This window comes from Rhinopithecus roxellana, chromosome 3 (assembly GCF_007565055.1).
Source record: "Rhinopithecus roxellana isolate Shanxi Qingling chromosome 3, ASM756505v1, whole genome shotgun sequence".
In the NCBI taxonomy this organism is placed as follows: Eukaryota; Metazoa; Chordata; class Mammalia; order Primates; family Cercopithecidae; genus Rhinopithecus; species Rhinopithecus roxellana.
In genome coordinates, this window is record NC_044551.1 from 62963343 (window position 1) to 62980011 (window position 16669).

Sequence of the window (16669 nt, forward strand, 5' to 3'; positions counted from 1 at the left end):
GAGATTAAGTAATTTGTAATATCCAGCTAAGGAAATGTAGATCTGTGACTCTAAAATAGAGGAATTTTGACTCTAAAATCTGAGTTCTTAATCCCTAATATAGGCCGGGTATGCTGGCTCACGCCTAATCCCACCACTTTAGGAGACCAAGAAGGGCAGATCACTTGAGGTCAGGAGTTCAAGACCAACCTGACCAACATGGTGAAACCCCGTCTCTACTAAAAATACAAAAATTAGCTGGCATGGTGGCATATGCCTGTAATCCCAGCTACTTGAGAGGCTGAGGTAGGAGAATTGCCTGAACCCGGGAGGCAGAGATTGCAGTATGAGCCGAGGCTGCGCCATAGTACTCCAGCCTGGGGAAAAACAGCGAAACTTGTGTGTGTGTGTGTGTGTGTGTGTGTGTGTGTGTGTGTGTGTGTATACGTATATACATCGAAGCTGGAGGTGGTAGTTATATTTGTCAGCAATTTTTGCAACAAATTTAGGTTTTGCTTCAGAGTTGTCATTCCTTTTATGTTTCTTTTTTTTTTTTTTTTTGCGATAGAGTCTCACTCTGTCGCCCAGGCTGGAGTGCAGTGGCACCATGTTGGCTCACTGCAACCTCCATTTCCTGGGTTCAAGCAATTCTCCTGCCTCAGTATCCCAAGTAACTGGGATTACAGGCATCCACCACCACGCCTGGCTAATTTTTTAATATTTTTAGTAGAGACGGGGTTTCACCATGTTGGTCAGGCCAGTCTCAAACTCCTGACCTCAGGTGATCTGCCCCCACTTGGCCTCCCAAAGTACTAGGATTACAGTATTCTTTGTATCTTTGTATAGTTTTCTTTTTTTTTTTTTTTTTTTTTTTTTTTTTTTTGAGACGCAGTCTTGCTCTGTTGGCCCAGGCTGGAGTTTGGTGGCACAATCTCGGCTCACTGCAACCTCTGCCTCCTGGGTTCAAGTGATTCTCCTACCTCAGCCTCCCGAGTAGTTGGGATTACAGGCGCCTGCCACCCACGCCCGGCAAATGTTTATATTTTTAGTAGAGACAGGGTTTCACCATGTTGGTCAGGCTGGTCTCAAACTCCTGAGCTCAGGCAATCCACCCGCCTCAGCCTCCCAAAGTGCTGGGATTACAGGCGTGAGCCACCGCACCTGGCCTCTTTGTACAGTATTCTTATTGTGCAAATGTCATGTACAAACTTAGAGTTATTAGATGTTAAAGCTGAAGGTGATGCTACTGAGTCAATGCCTGTATTTTTTAGAAGAGAAAACTGTTATCCAGAGAGGGTCAATAATGTGTCAAAATTCACATCAGTTGTTAGTTGCAGAACCTGAACCCAAGTCCAGTGACCTGATTCTTAGATCATGACATCGTGGTAGCTGGTTTTAATTCACTATTATTGAAACAAAATAATAAACTACTCGGCTAATTTTGATAGAAATTTGCGGTATTTTCTAATTTCTGAAAATCCTTGATCTTTTACAGTAAAATTGATTCAAAATTCTCCAAACCTTCATGTTTTCCATCTGAAGTGTAACTTCTTTTCGGATTTTGAGTCTCTCATGACTGCACTTGCTTCCTGTAAGAAACTCACAGAAATTAAGTTTTTGGATTCATTTTTTGAAGCTGTCCCATTTGGTAAGAGTTATAATATTACAATTGTGGTTTAAGATGTTTCTATGGACACAGAGTCATATTAACCACTCTTTAAAAAGAGCCATATTTTGAGGCTGGGCGTGGTGACTCATGCCTGTAATCCCAGCACTTTGGGAAGCTGAGGCAGGAGGCTCACTTGAGGTCAGGGGTTTAAGACCAGTCTGGGCAACATAACAAGTCCTCCATCTCTTAAAAAGTTTTAAAAAAATCAGTTGGGCACAGTGGTACCTGTAATCCTAGCTACTAGGGAAGAAGGCAGGAAGATTACTTGAGCCCAGAAGGTTGAGGTTGCAGTGAGCTGTGATGGTACCAGTGCACTCCAGCCTTGGTGACAGAGACCTTGTCTCTTTAAAAAAAGAAAGAAAAAAAGAGAAAAATTGTTTCTTAAATAATGAAGTATATGTGTTTCTAGAATTTTCTTTTTTACCTTTAAGTTCAGTTGAATTTGAAATTTCTAGAATTTTAATGACATTTCTAGTTATCAGAATTATTTTCTGAGCAAAAATTTGTTTTATTTACTTAGTCATATGAATTCAGTCTGAATTACTACATTAATTTCTAATTTCTTCATTTTAAAAATGTTACGCTTTGCTGTGAGAGATGTAGCGGACATAACTAAATTTTTATTTTCCCTTTCATAGTTGCCATTTTGCCAAATTTTATTTCTCTGAAGATATTAAATCTTGCAGGCCAGCACTTTCCTGATGAGGAAACATCGGAAAAATTTGGTATGTTTACAAAATAGTGCTTTTTACGTACTCTTATTCTCTTTCTGCCCAGAATCCTTTTTCTCCTATTTTTAATTAGCCACAAGGAAGCAAGATATGTATTAGCTACCCTTGCTTACTAGAACAAAGCGATAGTGATGCTCAACTTCTACCCACCAAATGCCTTCACTATAGTTTTACCTCCAGACTTGATCTCATTCAAAGCAGAATGACTTCTAAGAGTACATATTTGGTCATTATAGCACTATGCAATTTCATTGTCAGGTATCTGTTCCAAATATAAGACCTCATAGTTTCAAAGGTTACTAGAATATAGGTAAAAATCTATCTTTTAAGGTTAAGAAAACTCAATATGTGAAACCCTATATTTCATAAAATGATAGCTATAGAATTTAAATACTTTTTGATTTTAAAAAAAATGATTATGAAAGTAATGTATGCTCATCAAAAACATTCTAACAGGAAAAAAAAATAAAGGGAGGCAGTGGAGACAGGAACTGTAGAGCTGTGCTATTCAAAGTGCTTCTCAAACATAAGCATGCATAAAGATTGCCAGGATCCTCCTCTTCTCTTCCCTTCCTTTGGAGGCACCTAGGTGGGTAGGGGCTGAGGTGGCAGAGGTAGGATCAGGGCCAAGGGGATGGCTGGCATACATCACAGGTTGATTAAGCAAATAATACTGTGAGTATAGCCAGGTGCAGTGGCTCACGCCTGTAATCCCAGCACTTTGGGAGGCCGAGGTGGGTGGATCACCTGAGGTCAGGAGTTCAAGACCAGCCTGGCCAACATGGTGAAACCCCGTCTCTACTAAAAAATACAAAAATTTGCTGGGCGTGGTGGCACATGCCTGTAGTCCCAGCTACTTGGGAGGCTGAGGCAGGAGAATCTCTCAAACCTGGGAGGCAGAGATTGCAGTGAGCCAAGATCAGGCCAGTGTACTCCAGCCTGGGTGACAGAGCAAGACTCCATCTCAAAAACGAACATACAAAGAAACAAAACAGTGAGTATAACGAGAGCCACGTTTCCTCACAGTTGGAAAAGGAATTTACTAATACTGAAAGGTGAGGCTAGAACGAACTTTGAGGTATTGGATTAGAATTGGAAATATTGGTCTGGCCTCATGGTTTTTTAACCTATGAACATACATAAATAGATATCTCTGTATATATACACTCATCTCCACATGTCTATAGATACACACATACATATTTCTCAGTTCAGTCAATGGAGAGACTAGAAGACACTGCAGTAATAATGAACACACCAAGTGCCTAGATACTGATTTCTAAATCCTGTCCTTCCTTAAAGGAACCAGGGTCCTTGCAAAATTGGCTGATTCAAGAACTGAGACAGGGAAAGAAAATAAGCCTGGGACATTGTTTTATGCTAGAAAGTATTCAATATATTTCCATGCGTGAGGCCTCAGAAGTTAACTTTCTAATGATCAAATGATCTATAGTGCGCCATGCTAGGAAGGAGTCAAAGTGAAAAGGAAGGTTCTAAAAGTGGTGGACTGTGAGGCTTTAGGGCTGGGAGGCCGGTGCAGAATCACAGAGTATGCCTGGCCCATAGTGGGAACTCAATAAATATTTGTTGACTGAACAAAGCAAGCTTACTTTTCTGTAGCTTCTTCTGACGGACAGCTGAGAGGCCATTGTTTGCCAGTAGTCAGTAATGCTTAGACTTTACCTGTGGGAGACAGCATTCAGACACATCACGGAACTGGCTAACCACACAACAGGAAGTGGACGTTATGCTGAAACAGGGGAAAGAAGGGAATGCATGTGGAAGACCTGAGTCTTTCTTCAAGTCCCTTCAGAAGTGTCCTTCATGTGGGGGAATGAGAAATATCTCTTGAATGTTACTGAAGATACCTATTCAGGACATAGCTGAAGACATTTTCTCAGTACCTCTGTTCTTTAACCTCAGCGGGAGGTGGAACGGGAAAGGAGGTGGCTGAAGGCATTGCAAAGCTAGGAAAGGGAACTGCAGGTCAGGAAAGCTTCATTCTAAACGAGGAAATGGAGATTTAATTGGCAGCCTGGACTTCAGTGCAGGAGAGATTGGTTGGTAGCGGGTGGTGGAGGAATTGTCTAGAGGAGCGAGGAAGATGAAAGCATGTGCTGGCCCTTCTCTTGCCCTCGGAGAGCAAGAGGAATGGCCTCTTTGCTACATGGAGTTTCCTGGACTGTGCATGATGTTTAGACCATGCATGATTTTCAGATTACTGTTGCACAGGAACAAAAAGTACAAAGAGAATAGCTTTTTGGTCTTTTCTGACAGCCTACATTTTAGGTTCTCTTAGTAACCTGGAAGAATTGATCCTTCCTACTGGGGATGCAATTTATCAAGTGGCTAAACTGATCATCCAGCAGTGTCAGCAGCTTCATTGTCTCCGAGTCCTCTCATTTTTCCAGACTTTGAATGACGACAGCGTGGTGGAAATTGGTGAGCTAGTGTTTCAGCTTGCATGGAAGCCAGTGGTATAGCCAAGCTTTCTGCTGCAACATGTCTATATAAACATTTGTCCCTCTAGAAATTTTCAACCCACTTCCTCATTTTCACTATCATACTGTTCCTTCTAGTGTCCTTCTTGGATTTAGGCGCATTCTGGTCAGATTTGGAAGTACAAAAAGGTCTCCCATTTGTGGATATACAAGCCCTCAAATCTGTGTTCTTGTCACCTGGTGTTTCAGACACCTGGTCACATATCCTCCTAAGTACTCCTTTTTAAAACTGAAGATGAATACACACACAGGAGAGTACAAAAATCATATATGTACTGCTCACTGATTTTTCTTTTTTTCTTTTTCCTTTTTTTGAGATGGCATTTCGCTCGTTGCCCAGGCTGGAGTGCAATGGCACGATCTCAGGTCACTGCAACCTCTGCCTCCTGGGTTCAAGCGATTCTCCTGCCTCAGCCGCCCAAGTATCTGGGATTACAGGTGCATGCCACCACACCTGGCTAATGTTTGTATTTTTAGTAAACACAGGGTTTCACCATGTTGGCCAGGCTAGTCTCGAACTCCTGACCTCAAGTGATCCGCCCTCCTTGACCTCCCAAAGTGCTGGGATTACAGGCATGAGCCACCGTGCCCAGCCTAGAAAGGTCTTTTACTTTGCTTTTGAAATATATTTTTTTCAGTGAGTATAGACTTCTATTTTTGGCACGTATTTTCTCTCACATTTCTAGCTTCCATAATATCTTTTGTTTAGGCGGCTGTCGTCTTTTTGTTGTGCTCTTGAAGGTGAGGTATCTTTTCCCCCCTCCTTTGGTGGGATTATTTTAAGATTATTTTCTTTGTTTTCTGTTGTGGCAGTTGCTCTGAACTTGTGTACCCCCCAGAATCCACGTGTTGAAGCCCTAACCCTCAGTGTGATTGTATCTGGAGATAGGACATTTTAGGGCATTTTGTTATGGCCACCTGAGCAGACAACAGCAGCAGGTGCACGCTAATGTGTCCTGCTGGGTTTTCTTTGTATTTACTCTGCTTGTGGTTTCTAGAACTGATTGGCTCTGTGCTTGATGTCTTTTATCAGTTTTGAGAAGTTCTTGGCCAATATGCATATAGCTTCTGCCCGGTTCTTCTCCTCCATTCTTTCTCTGCTCTTCTTGCATATAGCAGAATGACTCAACCTAATTTGGAACCAGGGGAGCCCTTTTTTAGGAACTGAGATTTCTTTTTCTTTTCCTTTTCTTTTGTTTTTTTGAGGCAGAGTCTTGCTCTGTCACCCATGCTGGAGCGCAGTGGCGGGATCTTGGCTCACTGCAACCTCAGCCTCCTGGGTTCAAGCCATTCTCCTGCCTCAGCCTCCTGAGTAGCTGGGACTATAGGCATGCACCACCACACCCAGCTAATTTTTGTATTTTTAGTAGAGACGGGGTTTCGTCATGTTATCTAGGCTGGTCTCAAACTCCTGACCTCAAGTAATCTGCCCACTTCGGCCTCCCAAAGTGCTGGGATTACAGGCGTGAGCCACGGTGCCTGGCCTGAGGAATTGAGATTTCTGTCAAGACCTGAAGGAAGAATGACCCAGGCATAGTTGGTAGAGGAGGGATTGAGACATCATTTCAAACAGAGGTAATCACTTAGGTCATAGCCTGGAGTTAAAGAGAACCAGATATATTTGAAGAACTTGGGGGAAAAAAAGGAATATCTGGAGCAAGAGGCAGGAGTGAGTTGTGAGAAAAAGACTGGAGAGGAAAGTACAAGCCCGACTGGAGAGGCTGTGTCGGGTGTGTTACAAGGGCAGGGTCTCATTTTCTTACTGCTCAGCACTGTTATTTTATGTTATTTAAAAAAAAACAAAAAACAAAAAACAATGACAACTTACAGCCTTTTTCTTAAAGGCCTTGTTTCTTCCTCCTTATGAGGAAGAATTTAATAACATTAAATTTTATGGTCTCTCTCATCCTCATTTACTATAAATTATTTGTGTTTTATTCTTCTCACTACATTAGGTCAAAGCCTTCCTTAGAACTTGAATCTCACTTACAGATTTGAGCCAGTAACCCCTGTCCCTCTCCCTCCTGAGAGCAGGTGTTTTCTCTTCCCAGCACCCAGCAGAGTATGCCTGGCCCATAGTGGGAACTCAATAAATATTTGTTGACTGAACAAAGCAAGCTTACTTTTCTGTAGCTTCTTCTGACGGACAGCTGAGAGGCCATTGTTTGCCAGTAGTCAGTAATGCTTAGACTTTACTTGTGGGAGACAGCATTCAGACACATCACGGAACTGGCTAACCACACAACAGGAAGTGGACGTTATGCTGAAACAGGGGAAAGAAGGGAATGCATGTGGAAGACCTGAGTCTTTCTTCAAGTCCTTTCAGAAGTGTCCTTCATGTGGGGGAATGAGAAATATCTCTTGAATGTTACTGAAGATACCTATTCAGGACATAGCTGAAGACATTTTCTCAGTACCTCTGTTCTTTAACCTCAGTGAAGCTACAGTCATAGATTCTAGATTGAAACCAAACTTAACCTTTGCCCAAGTTAGAAAAAAAAAAGAGGTTTAGCAATTAAAAACAAAGCTGGGCATAGTGGCTCATGCCTGTAATCCCAACATGTTGGGAGGCCAAGACAGAAGGACTGCTTGAGGCCAGGAGTTTGAGACAAGATTGGGCAATATAGCAAGACCTTATCTCCATAAAAAATTGAAAAAATTAGCCAAGCATGGTGGCTAGTCCTGAGTAGCTAGGACTCAGGAGGCTGAGGCGGGAGGATTGCCTGAGCCCAGAAATTCTAGGCTGCAGTGAGTTATAACTGAACCATTGCAACTCCAGCCTAGGCAACCAAGTGACACCCTGTCTCAAAAAAGAATTTTTTTTTTTTTTAAACCCCAGAACGAAACAACAAAAACTCTGCTCGGTTGACCCATTCCAAAGTCTAGTCAACCTGTGTTCATTGAGAACACAGGGTGTGCCCAGCTTCCGTTTCCTTCAGAGGCTTTAGTCTCAAACAGGAGGGTCCCTTCTGGGCCACAGAAATAGGGCATAGCAGTAGACAGTCAGATGACATGGCTTTAGGAATGTCACACCCCCTTCTCTATAAAAGGGGAAGACATAGTTGCCACAATCTCTGAAGTCCCTTGTAATTTAGTCTGGATTTTTCTTTTTTGTTTTTTCGTGTGTTTTTGTTTTGTTTTTCTGTTTTGTTTTTTTAGACGGAGTCTTGCGCTGTCACCCAGGCTGGAGTGCAGTAGTGGGATCTCGGCTCACTGCAACCTCTACCTCCCAGGTTCAAGCTGATTCTCCTGCCTCGGCCTCCCGAGTAGCTGAGATTACAGGCATGTGCCACCATATCCGGCTGATTCTTGTATTTTTAGTAGAGACTGGGTTTCACCATGTTGGCCAGGCTGGTCTCAAACTCCTGACTTCAAGTGATCCACCCACCTTGGCCTCCCAAAGTGCTGGGATTACAGGCGTGAACCAGCGTGACTGGCCAACTTAGTCTGGTTTGTAGGCACGATGTGCCTTGGCATGTGACCTCCTGTGAGACCAAAAGAGAAGCTCATATTTGTCCAGGATGGCGAAACTCTCAGCACAATGGCGTCAGTGCTTTAAGACTCAGCTGTACTTCTTTGGTTTTTGCTTCTCCCTTATATTTTTGCCAGGTGCTTCTTTATTAACCCATCAGCTCTTTGGGTTTTTTAAGGAGATATTTTAAAAATATTATATTAAGCTGGGCACAGTGACATGTGCTTGTAATCCCAGCTACTTGGGAAGCTGAGGCAGGAGGATCACTTGAGTCCAGGAGTTTGAGACCAGCCTGTGATGGCCAGGCGCAGTGGCTTACACCTGTAATCCCAGCACTTTGGGAGGCTGAAGCAGGTGGATCACAAGGTCAGGCGATCGAGACCATCCTGGCTAACATGGTGAAACCCCACCTCTACTAAAAATACAAAAAATTAGCTGGGCGTGGTGGTGGGCGCCTGTAGTCCCAGCTACTCTGGAGGCTGAGGCAGGAGAATGGCGTGAACCTGGGAGGCAGAGGTTGCAGTGAGCCGAGATCGCACCACTGCACTCCAGCCTGGGTGACAGAGCGAGACTCCATCTCAAAAAAAAAAAAAAAAAGGAAAAAGAAAAAGAGACCCACCTGTGTTAACCCAGCAAGACCACATTTCAAAAAACAAAATTATATTGAGCACTTCCTACTAGTAGTGGTGGTGGGAGAGGAGGCTAGTTAAAATAACCTAGTCCACCATTATTGAAATGGAAGTCCTTATGATTCTATTTTCATAAATGTTTTGTTTTTGTAGCCAAAGTAGCAATCAATGGAGGTTTCCAGAAACTTGAGAACTTAAATCTTTCAATCAATCACAAGATTACAGAGGAAGGATACAGAAATTTCTTTCAAGCACTGGACAACATGCCAAACTTGCAGGAGTTGAACATCTCCAGGCATTTCACAGAGTGTATCAAAGCTCAGGCCACAACAGTCAAGTCTTTGAGTCAATGTGTGTTACGACTGCCAAGCCTCATTAGACTGAACATGTTAAGTTGGCTCTTGGATGCAGATGATATTGCATTGCTTAATGTCATGAAAGAAAGACATCCTCAATCTAAGTACTTAACTATTCTCCAGAAATGGATACTGCCGTTCTCTCCCATCATTCAGAAATAAAAGATTCAGCTAAAAACTGCTGAATCAATAATTTGTCTTGTGGCACATTGAGGATGTAAAAAAAGTTGTTCAATTAATGCTAAAAACCAAATTATCCAAAATTATTTTATTAAATATTGCATACAAAAGAAAATGTGTAAGGCTTGCTAAAAAACAAAACAAAACAAAACAAAAAACAGTCCTGCATACTCACCACCAAGCTCAAGAAATAAATCATCACCAATACCTTTGAGGTCCCTGAAAAATCCACCCCAGCTAAAGGTAAACCCTTCAATCAAGTTGATACAGCTAACCCTCTATTGTCCATGGTCAACAGGGAAGGGGTTGGGGACAGATCTGCCAATCTATCTAAAAGCCACAATATGGAAGAAGTGTTCAATTTATATAATAAATGGCTAACTTAATGGTTGAATCAGTTTCATACATGGATGAAACGAGTTTAACACAGGATCCACATGAATCTTCTGTGGGTCAAGAGATATTCCTTAATCCTTGTAGAACCTGTTTTCTATATTGAACTAGCTTTGGTACAGTAGAATTAACTTACTTTCCCTTTATCCACTGCCAGTGTAAAGAGGAAACAGGGGTTAGGGAAAAATGACTTTATTCCAGAGGCTTTTCAGAGTTCAACATATGCTATAATTTAGAATTTTCTTATGAATCCACTCTCCTTGGGTAGAAAATATTTTATCTCTAGTGATTTCATAATATTATTTCCATATCATAGTATTTCATAGTATTATATTTGATATGAGTGTCTATATCAATATCAGTGTCCAGAATTTCATTCCTACCAGTTAAGTAGTTTTCTGAACGGCCAGAAGACCATTCTAAATTCATGATACTACTATAAGTTGGTAAACAACCATACTTTTATCCTCATTTTTATTTTTACTAAGAAAAAAGTCAATTCTCCTCCCTGTGCCCAAGTATGAAATATAGGGACAATATGTATGGTGTGGTCTCATTTGTTTAGAAAACCACTTACGACTGAGTGCAGTGGCTCACACCTGTAATCCCAGCACTTTGGGAGGCTGAGGTGGGCGAATCATTTAAGGTCAGGAATTCCAGACCAGCCTGGCCAGCATGGTGAAACCCCATCTCTACTAAAAATACAAAAACTAGCTAGGTGTGGTGGCACATGCCTGTAGTCCCAGCCAGTAGGGCAGCTGAGATGCAAGACTTGCTTGAACCCGGGAGGCAGAGGTTGCAGTGAGCCGAGATGGCGCCACTGCATTCCAACCTGGGCAACAGAGCGAGACCCTGTCTCAAAACAAAAAACAAAAAACAAAACCACTTACATTTCTAGCTACATTAAGAATTTCTGGGGGCCGGGCGCGGTGGCTCAAGCCTGTAATCCCAGCACTTTGGGAGGCCGAGACGGGCGGATCACGAGGTCAGGAAATCGAGACCATCCTGGCTAATACGGTGAAACCCTGTCTCTACTTAAAAATACAAAAAACTAGCCGGGCGACGAGGCGGGCGCCTGTAGTCCCAGCTACTCGGGAGGCTGAGGCAGGAGAATGGCGTAAACCCGGGAGGCGGAGCTTGCAGTGAGCTGAGATCTGGCCACTGCACTCCAGCCTGGGTGGCAGAGCAAGACTCCATCTCAAAAAAAAAAAAAAAAAAAAAAAAAAAAAAGAATTTCTGAATATGTTAATGAGCTTGCTTGTGGTAACCATTTATCATATCAGAAAGTATATGTATACCAAAACATGTTGAACATCCATGTTGTACAACTGAAATATACATAATTTTAATTTGTTAATTATACCTAAATGAAACTGGAAAAAAATTCTGGAAGGATGTATCTAAAAATGTTAATAGTGGGTACCTCTAGGAAGTGGGCCTGGAAGCCATTCTTAGTTTTCACTCTCTCCCTTTCTGTACTGCTTTTTGTTTTACTAGTGCCTACATTATTTTTCTATTTAAAACAAAAATAAATCTAGTTTAGCACTAAAACATTAACTGGAGCTACCTCTGGAGGGCAAGAGTACTAGAAGGTGGGATGGATAGTCTTCTTGCTTGTCTGATTTTATATGTAATACCTTTGTAATTAGAAAGGTTGTTAAGCATTATATCAGAATCCAGTTAGGAGACAGAAACCACACAGCAATTTCAATGGGGAATGTTTAATATACAGATGCTCGGCCGGATGCAGTGGCTCACGCCTGTAATTCCAGCACTTTGGGAGGCCGAGGTGGGCAGATCACTTGAGGTCAGGAGTTCGAGACCAGCCTGGCCAACATGGTGAAATCCTGTCTCTACTAACAATACAAAAAAAATTAAAAAAAAAAAAAAAAAATAGCCAGGCATGGTGGTGTGCAACTGTAGTCCCAGCTACTTGGGAGGCTGAGGCAGGAGAATTGCTTGAACCCAGGAGGTGGAGGTTGCAGTGAGCCGAGATCGTGCCACTGCACTCCAGCCTGGGTGACAGAGCAAGACTCCGCTTCAAAAAAAGTAAAAATAAAATAAAAATATACAGATGCTCCTCAACTTACAACAGGGTTATATCCTGAAAAACCCATTGTAAGTAAAAATATTGTATGTCAGGCATTTAATATACCTAAACTACCGAACATCATAATACGTTAAAAACTCGTAAGATTCCATGCAAATTATTTGTCCAGAGTTTCTTCTAAGGGCTTTTAGTTTAAGCAGGGGTCAGTAAAGTATGGCCCTGGACTGTCTAGCCCTCAAGCTAAGAATGGTTTTTACATTTTTTAAAGCAACAGAGACTATCAGTGGCCTCCAAAGCTAAAATATTTACTCTGTTCTTTTACAGAAAATGAACTACTTCTATGACAAAATACTTTTGAATCATAAGCTTATCATGCCCTTTATTCTAGTTTACATCAGTCTTCATAGGACTCCCAAGTCATCCCTCATTGACCCAACACCTGTCCTCATGGTTGTAAGTCCTCCCTCCTTTCCTCCATCCATCTCTTCCTCTCTCCCTTTCTCTTTCCCTCTCTCCCTTCCTTCCTTTTCTTTCTTTCATAAAGAAAAGAGGTTTAGATGACTCACGGTTCTGCAGGCTTCACAGGAAGTATGGTGCTGGCATCTGCTTCCACTTTTAGGGAGGCCTCAGGAAACTTAAAATCATGGTGGAAGGTGAGCACACATGTCACATGACAAAAGCAGAAACAAGTGAGAGATAGTCGGGGGGGCAGGTTCCATACACTTTTAAATGACCAGATCTCATGAGAACTCAGTATCAACACAAAGATAACACCAAGCCATGAGGGATTTGCCTCCATGATCCAAACACCTCCCACCATGCCCCATCTCTAACACTGGGGACACAATTCAACATGAGTAGAGACAAATATCCAAACCATATCATTCCACCTCTGGCCCCTCCCAAGTCTTATGTCCTTTTCACGTTGCAAAATACAACCATGCCTTCCCAACAGTCCCCCAAAGTCTTAACTCATTCCAGCATTAACTCAGAAGTCCAAAGTCTCATCTGAGACAAGACAAATCCCTTCCACCTATGAGCCTATAAAATAAAAAACAAATTATTTACTTCCAACATACAGTAAGGGTTCAGGGGTTGGGGAAATATTTCCATTCCAAAATGGAAAAATCTGCCAAAAAAGGGGGCTACAGGCCCCATGCAAGTTCAAAACCCAGCATGCCAGTCATTGAATCATAAAACTCCACAATGATCTCCATGTGGCACGCTGATATGAGGATTGGGCTCCCAAGGCCTTGGGCAGCTCTGCTCCTATAGCTTTGCAGAGTTCAGCCCCTGAGGCTGCTGTCACAGGCTGGAGTTGATTGCCTGTGGCTTTTCCAGGTACAGAGTACAAGCTGCCAGTGGCTCTACCATTCTGGAGTCTGGAGAACAGTAGCCCTCTTCTCACAGCTCCACTAGGCACTGCCCCAGTAGGGACTCTGCATGGGGCCTTTAACCCCACATTTCCCCTCCACACTGCCCTAGTAGAGGCTCTCTGTGAGGGCTCTGCCCCTGCAGCAAGCTTCTGTTTGGACACCCAGGCTTTTCCATACATCCTCTGAAATCCAGGCAGAGGCTACCAAGAATCCACCATTTTTGCATTCTGTGTGCCTGCAGGCTTACCAACTAATGGAAGCTGTGAAGGCTATGGCTTATGCCCTCCAAAGTAACAGCCCAAGCTATACCTAGGCCCCTTTGAGCCCCTGCTGAGTTGGAGCCATCTGGATGCAGTGTTCGGAGGATGCACAGGGCCCAGCCCAGGAAAACATTCAGTCCTCCTAGGCCTCAGGGCCTATGATAGGAGGGGCTGCCCCATAGGTCTCTAAAATGCCTTTGAGGCCTTTGCCCCATTGTCTTGGATATTACCACTTGGATCCCTTTCAGTTATGCAAATATCAACAAGTGGTTGCTCCACAGCCTGCTTGAATTCCTTGATGAGAAAGTGTTTTCTATTTTTTACCACATGGCTAGGCTGCAAATTTTCCAAACTTTTAGGCTCTGCTTCCTGTTTAAATGTAAGTTCCAACTTTAAGTCATTCATTTGCTCCCACATCTCAGCACAGGCTGTTAGAAGCAGCAGGCCACATCTTGAATGCTTTGCTGCTTAGAAATTTCTTCTGCCAGATACCCTAGGTCATAATTTTTAAGTTCAAACTTCCACAGATCCCTAGGGCACAAACAGAATGCAGCCAAGTTATTTGCTAAGGCATAACATGTGACTTTTGTTCCAGTTCCCAATAAATTACTTGTTTCCTTTTGAGACCTTGTCAGCCTGGACTTCACTGTCCACATCACCATCAGCATTTTGGTCACAACCATTTAACCAGTCTCTTAAGAAGTTCCAAACTTGGCCAGGTGCGGTGGTTCACGGCTGTAATCCCAGCACTTTGGGAGGCCGAGACGGGCGGATCACGAGGTCAGGAGATCGAGACCATCCTGGCTAACATGGGGAAACCCCATCTCTACTAAAACTACAAAAAATTTTTAAAAATTGGTGTTGGGCACCTGTAGTCCCAGCTACTTGGGAGGCTGAGACAGGAGAATGGCATGAACACAGGAGGTGGAGCTTGCAGTGAGCCGAGATCGCGCCACTGCACTCCAGCCTGGGCGACAGAGAAAAAAAAGAAGTTCCAAACTTGCTGGGAGTGGTGGCTCACACCTGTAAACTTAGTGTCAGGCCTCTGAGCCCAAGCCAAGCCATTGCATCCCCTGTGACTTGCACATATACGCCCAGATGGCCTGAAGTAACTGAAGAATCACAAAAGAAATGCAAATGCCCTGCCCCACCTTAACTGATGACATTCCACCACAAAAGAAGTGAAAATGACCGGTCCTTGCCTTAAGGGATGATATTGTCTTGTGGGATTCCTTTTCCTGGCTCATCCTGGCTCAAAAAGCTCCCCCACTGAGCACCGTGTAACCCCCACTCCTGCCTGCCAGAGAACAACACCCCTTTGGCTGTGATTTTCCTTTACCTACCCAAATCCTATAAAACGGCCCCACCCTTATCTCCCTTCGCTGACTCTCTTTTCGTACTCAGCCCGCCTGCACCCAGGTGAAATAAACAGCCATGTTGCTCACACAAAGTCTGTTTGGTGGTCTCTTCACATGGACGCACATGACACTTAGCACTTTCGGAGGTCGAGGTGGGTGAATCACTGAGGTCAGGAGTTCAAGACCAGCCTGGTCAACATGGTGAAACTCCATCCCTACTAAAAATACAAAAATATTAGCCAGGCGTGGTGGCGCATGCCTGTAACCCCAGCCACTTGGGAAGCTGAGGCAGGAGAATCGCTTGAACCTGGGAGGCAGAGGTTGCAGTGAGCCAAGATCACACCACTGCACTCCAGCCTGGGTGACAGAGAAAGACTCCATCTCAAAAAAAAAAAAAAAAAGTTCCAAACTTACCCTCATTTTCCTGTCTTTTTCTGAGCCCTGCAAACTCTTCCAACCACTACTCACTACCCAGTTCCAAAGCTGCTTCCACATTTTCAGGTATCTTTATAGCAATGCCCAACTTCTTGGTACCAGTTTTCTGTATTAGGGCATTCTTGTACTGCTATAAATACCTGAAACTGGATAATTTACAAAGAGGTTTCATTGGCTCATGGTTCTGCAGGCTTTACAGGAAGCATGGTGCTGGCATCTGCTTGGCTTCTAGGGAGACCTCTGGAAGCTTACAGTCATCGTGGAAGGTGAAGGGGTAGCAGACACATCACATGGTAAAAGCAGGGGCAAGTGAGAGAGCTAAATTCCTGCTTTTTGGTCACATATATATCCCAACCTGCTCCAACTCCCTAAATCCTTCCACTGTGTCCACATGGGTAGAATCTCCTATATCTACAACTCGTGTCAACATTCCTTCTACCTTCTTGATCTCACTCCTTATTCTCAGGCTTTTTGTTTAACCATGACCCATAATTAATAAATTTTCCATCAAAACGCCATATGCACACACATGCACACACATATGTGTATACACAACTGAAGTTCCACAAATCTTACTAAAATAAAGCTATATCCGATGATTTTATTAATATCCAAATAAATGAAAATTCAGAAATACAAAGTTCCGTGAAAGAGTTGTTTATATGCACTGTCAACTGTTCGCTCATTCTTATGTTCTCTCCCTCCAGGATTTTACCTCCTCCATTCCACCAAAACAGCTCTTATGAGGGTCACCAATGAGCTCCACATTGCTAAATTTGTGAATACTTGTCAGTCCTCACTTTAGTTGACCCGTTAACAGCATTTGACCTATTGGTTTTCATATGGCCCATCATCCCCTCTTCCTCAAAACACTGCCTTCATTTGGCTTCCAGAGCATCCCTCTTGATTTTCCTAACTCACTGAGAGCTCCTTCTTAGTCTCCTGCACTGTTTCTCTTCATATCTCATCTCTAACCACTGAGAGAACCCCAGAGTTCTCCTCTGACGTCTTCTCTATTTGACTGCACTTCCTCAGCTATCTCCTGTAGTTGAATAGCTTTAAATTCTGTATCTATACTAACTTCTACATTTCCACCTCTAGCCCAGACCTCTCCTCTGAACCATTTTTTAATTTTAATAATATAGACGGGGTCTCACTTTGTTGCCCAGTCTGGTCTTCAACTCCTGGGCTCACATGATTCTCCTGCCTTGGCCTCCCCAAGTGCTGAGATTACAGGCATGAGGCACTGCACCTGGCCTGGACTCTTTATTCACATCCAG

General features: G+C 43.1%; 1 protein-coding gene across 3 annotated transcripts in view; it reads left to right on the top strand.

The window, feature by feature from the left end:
- Positions 1-9903, top strand: part of NAIP (NLR family apoptosis inhibitory protein) — a 49392-nt gene extending 39489 nt beyond the window's left edge. For 2 of the 3 annotated variants that reach the window (XM_010380245.2, XM_030926854.1), the window contains 4 exons: positions 1475-1627; positions 2287-2373; positions 4657-4821; positions 9135-9903. In XM_010380245.2, coding sequence (XP_010378547.2) covers positions 1475-1627; positions 2287-2373; positions 4657-4821; positions 9135-9499 — 770 coding nt within the window. In that variant the 3' untranslated portion in view covers positions 9500-9903. The remainder of the gene's footprint in view (positions 1-1474; positions 1628-2286; positions 2374-4656; positions 4822-9134) is intronic. The other variant, XM_030926853.1, reaches the window with a different exon arrangement.
- The last annotated feature ends 6766 nt before the right edge of the window (positions 9904-16669 follow it).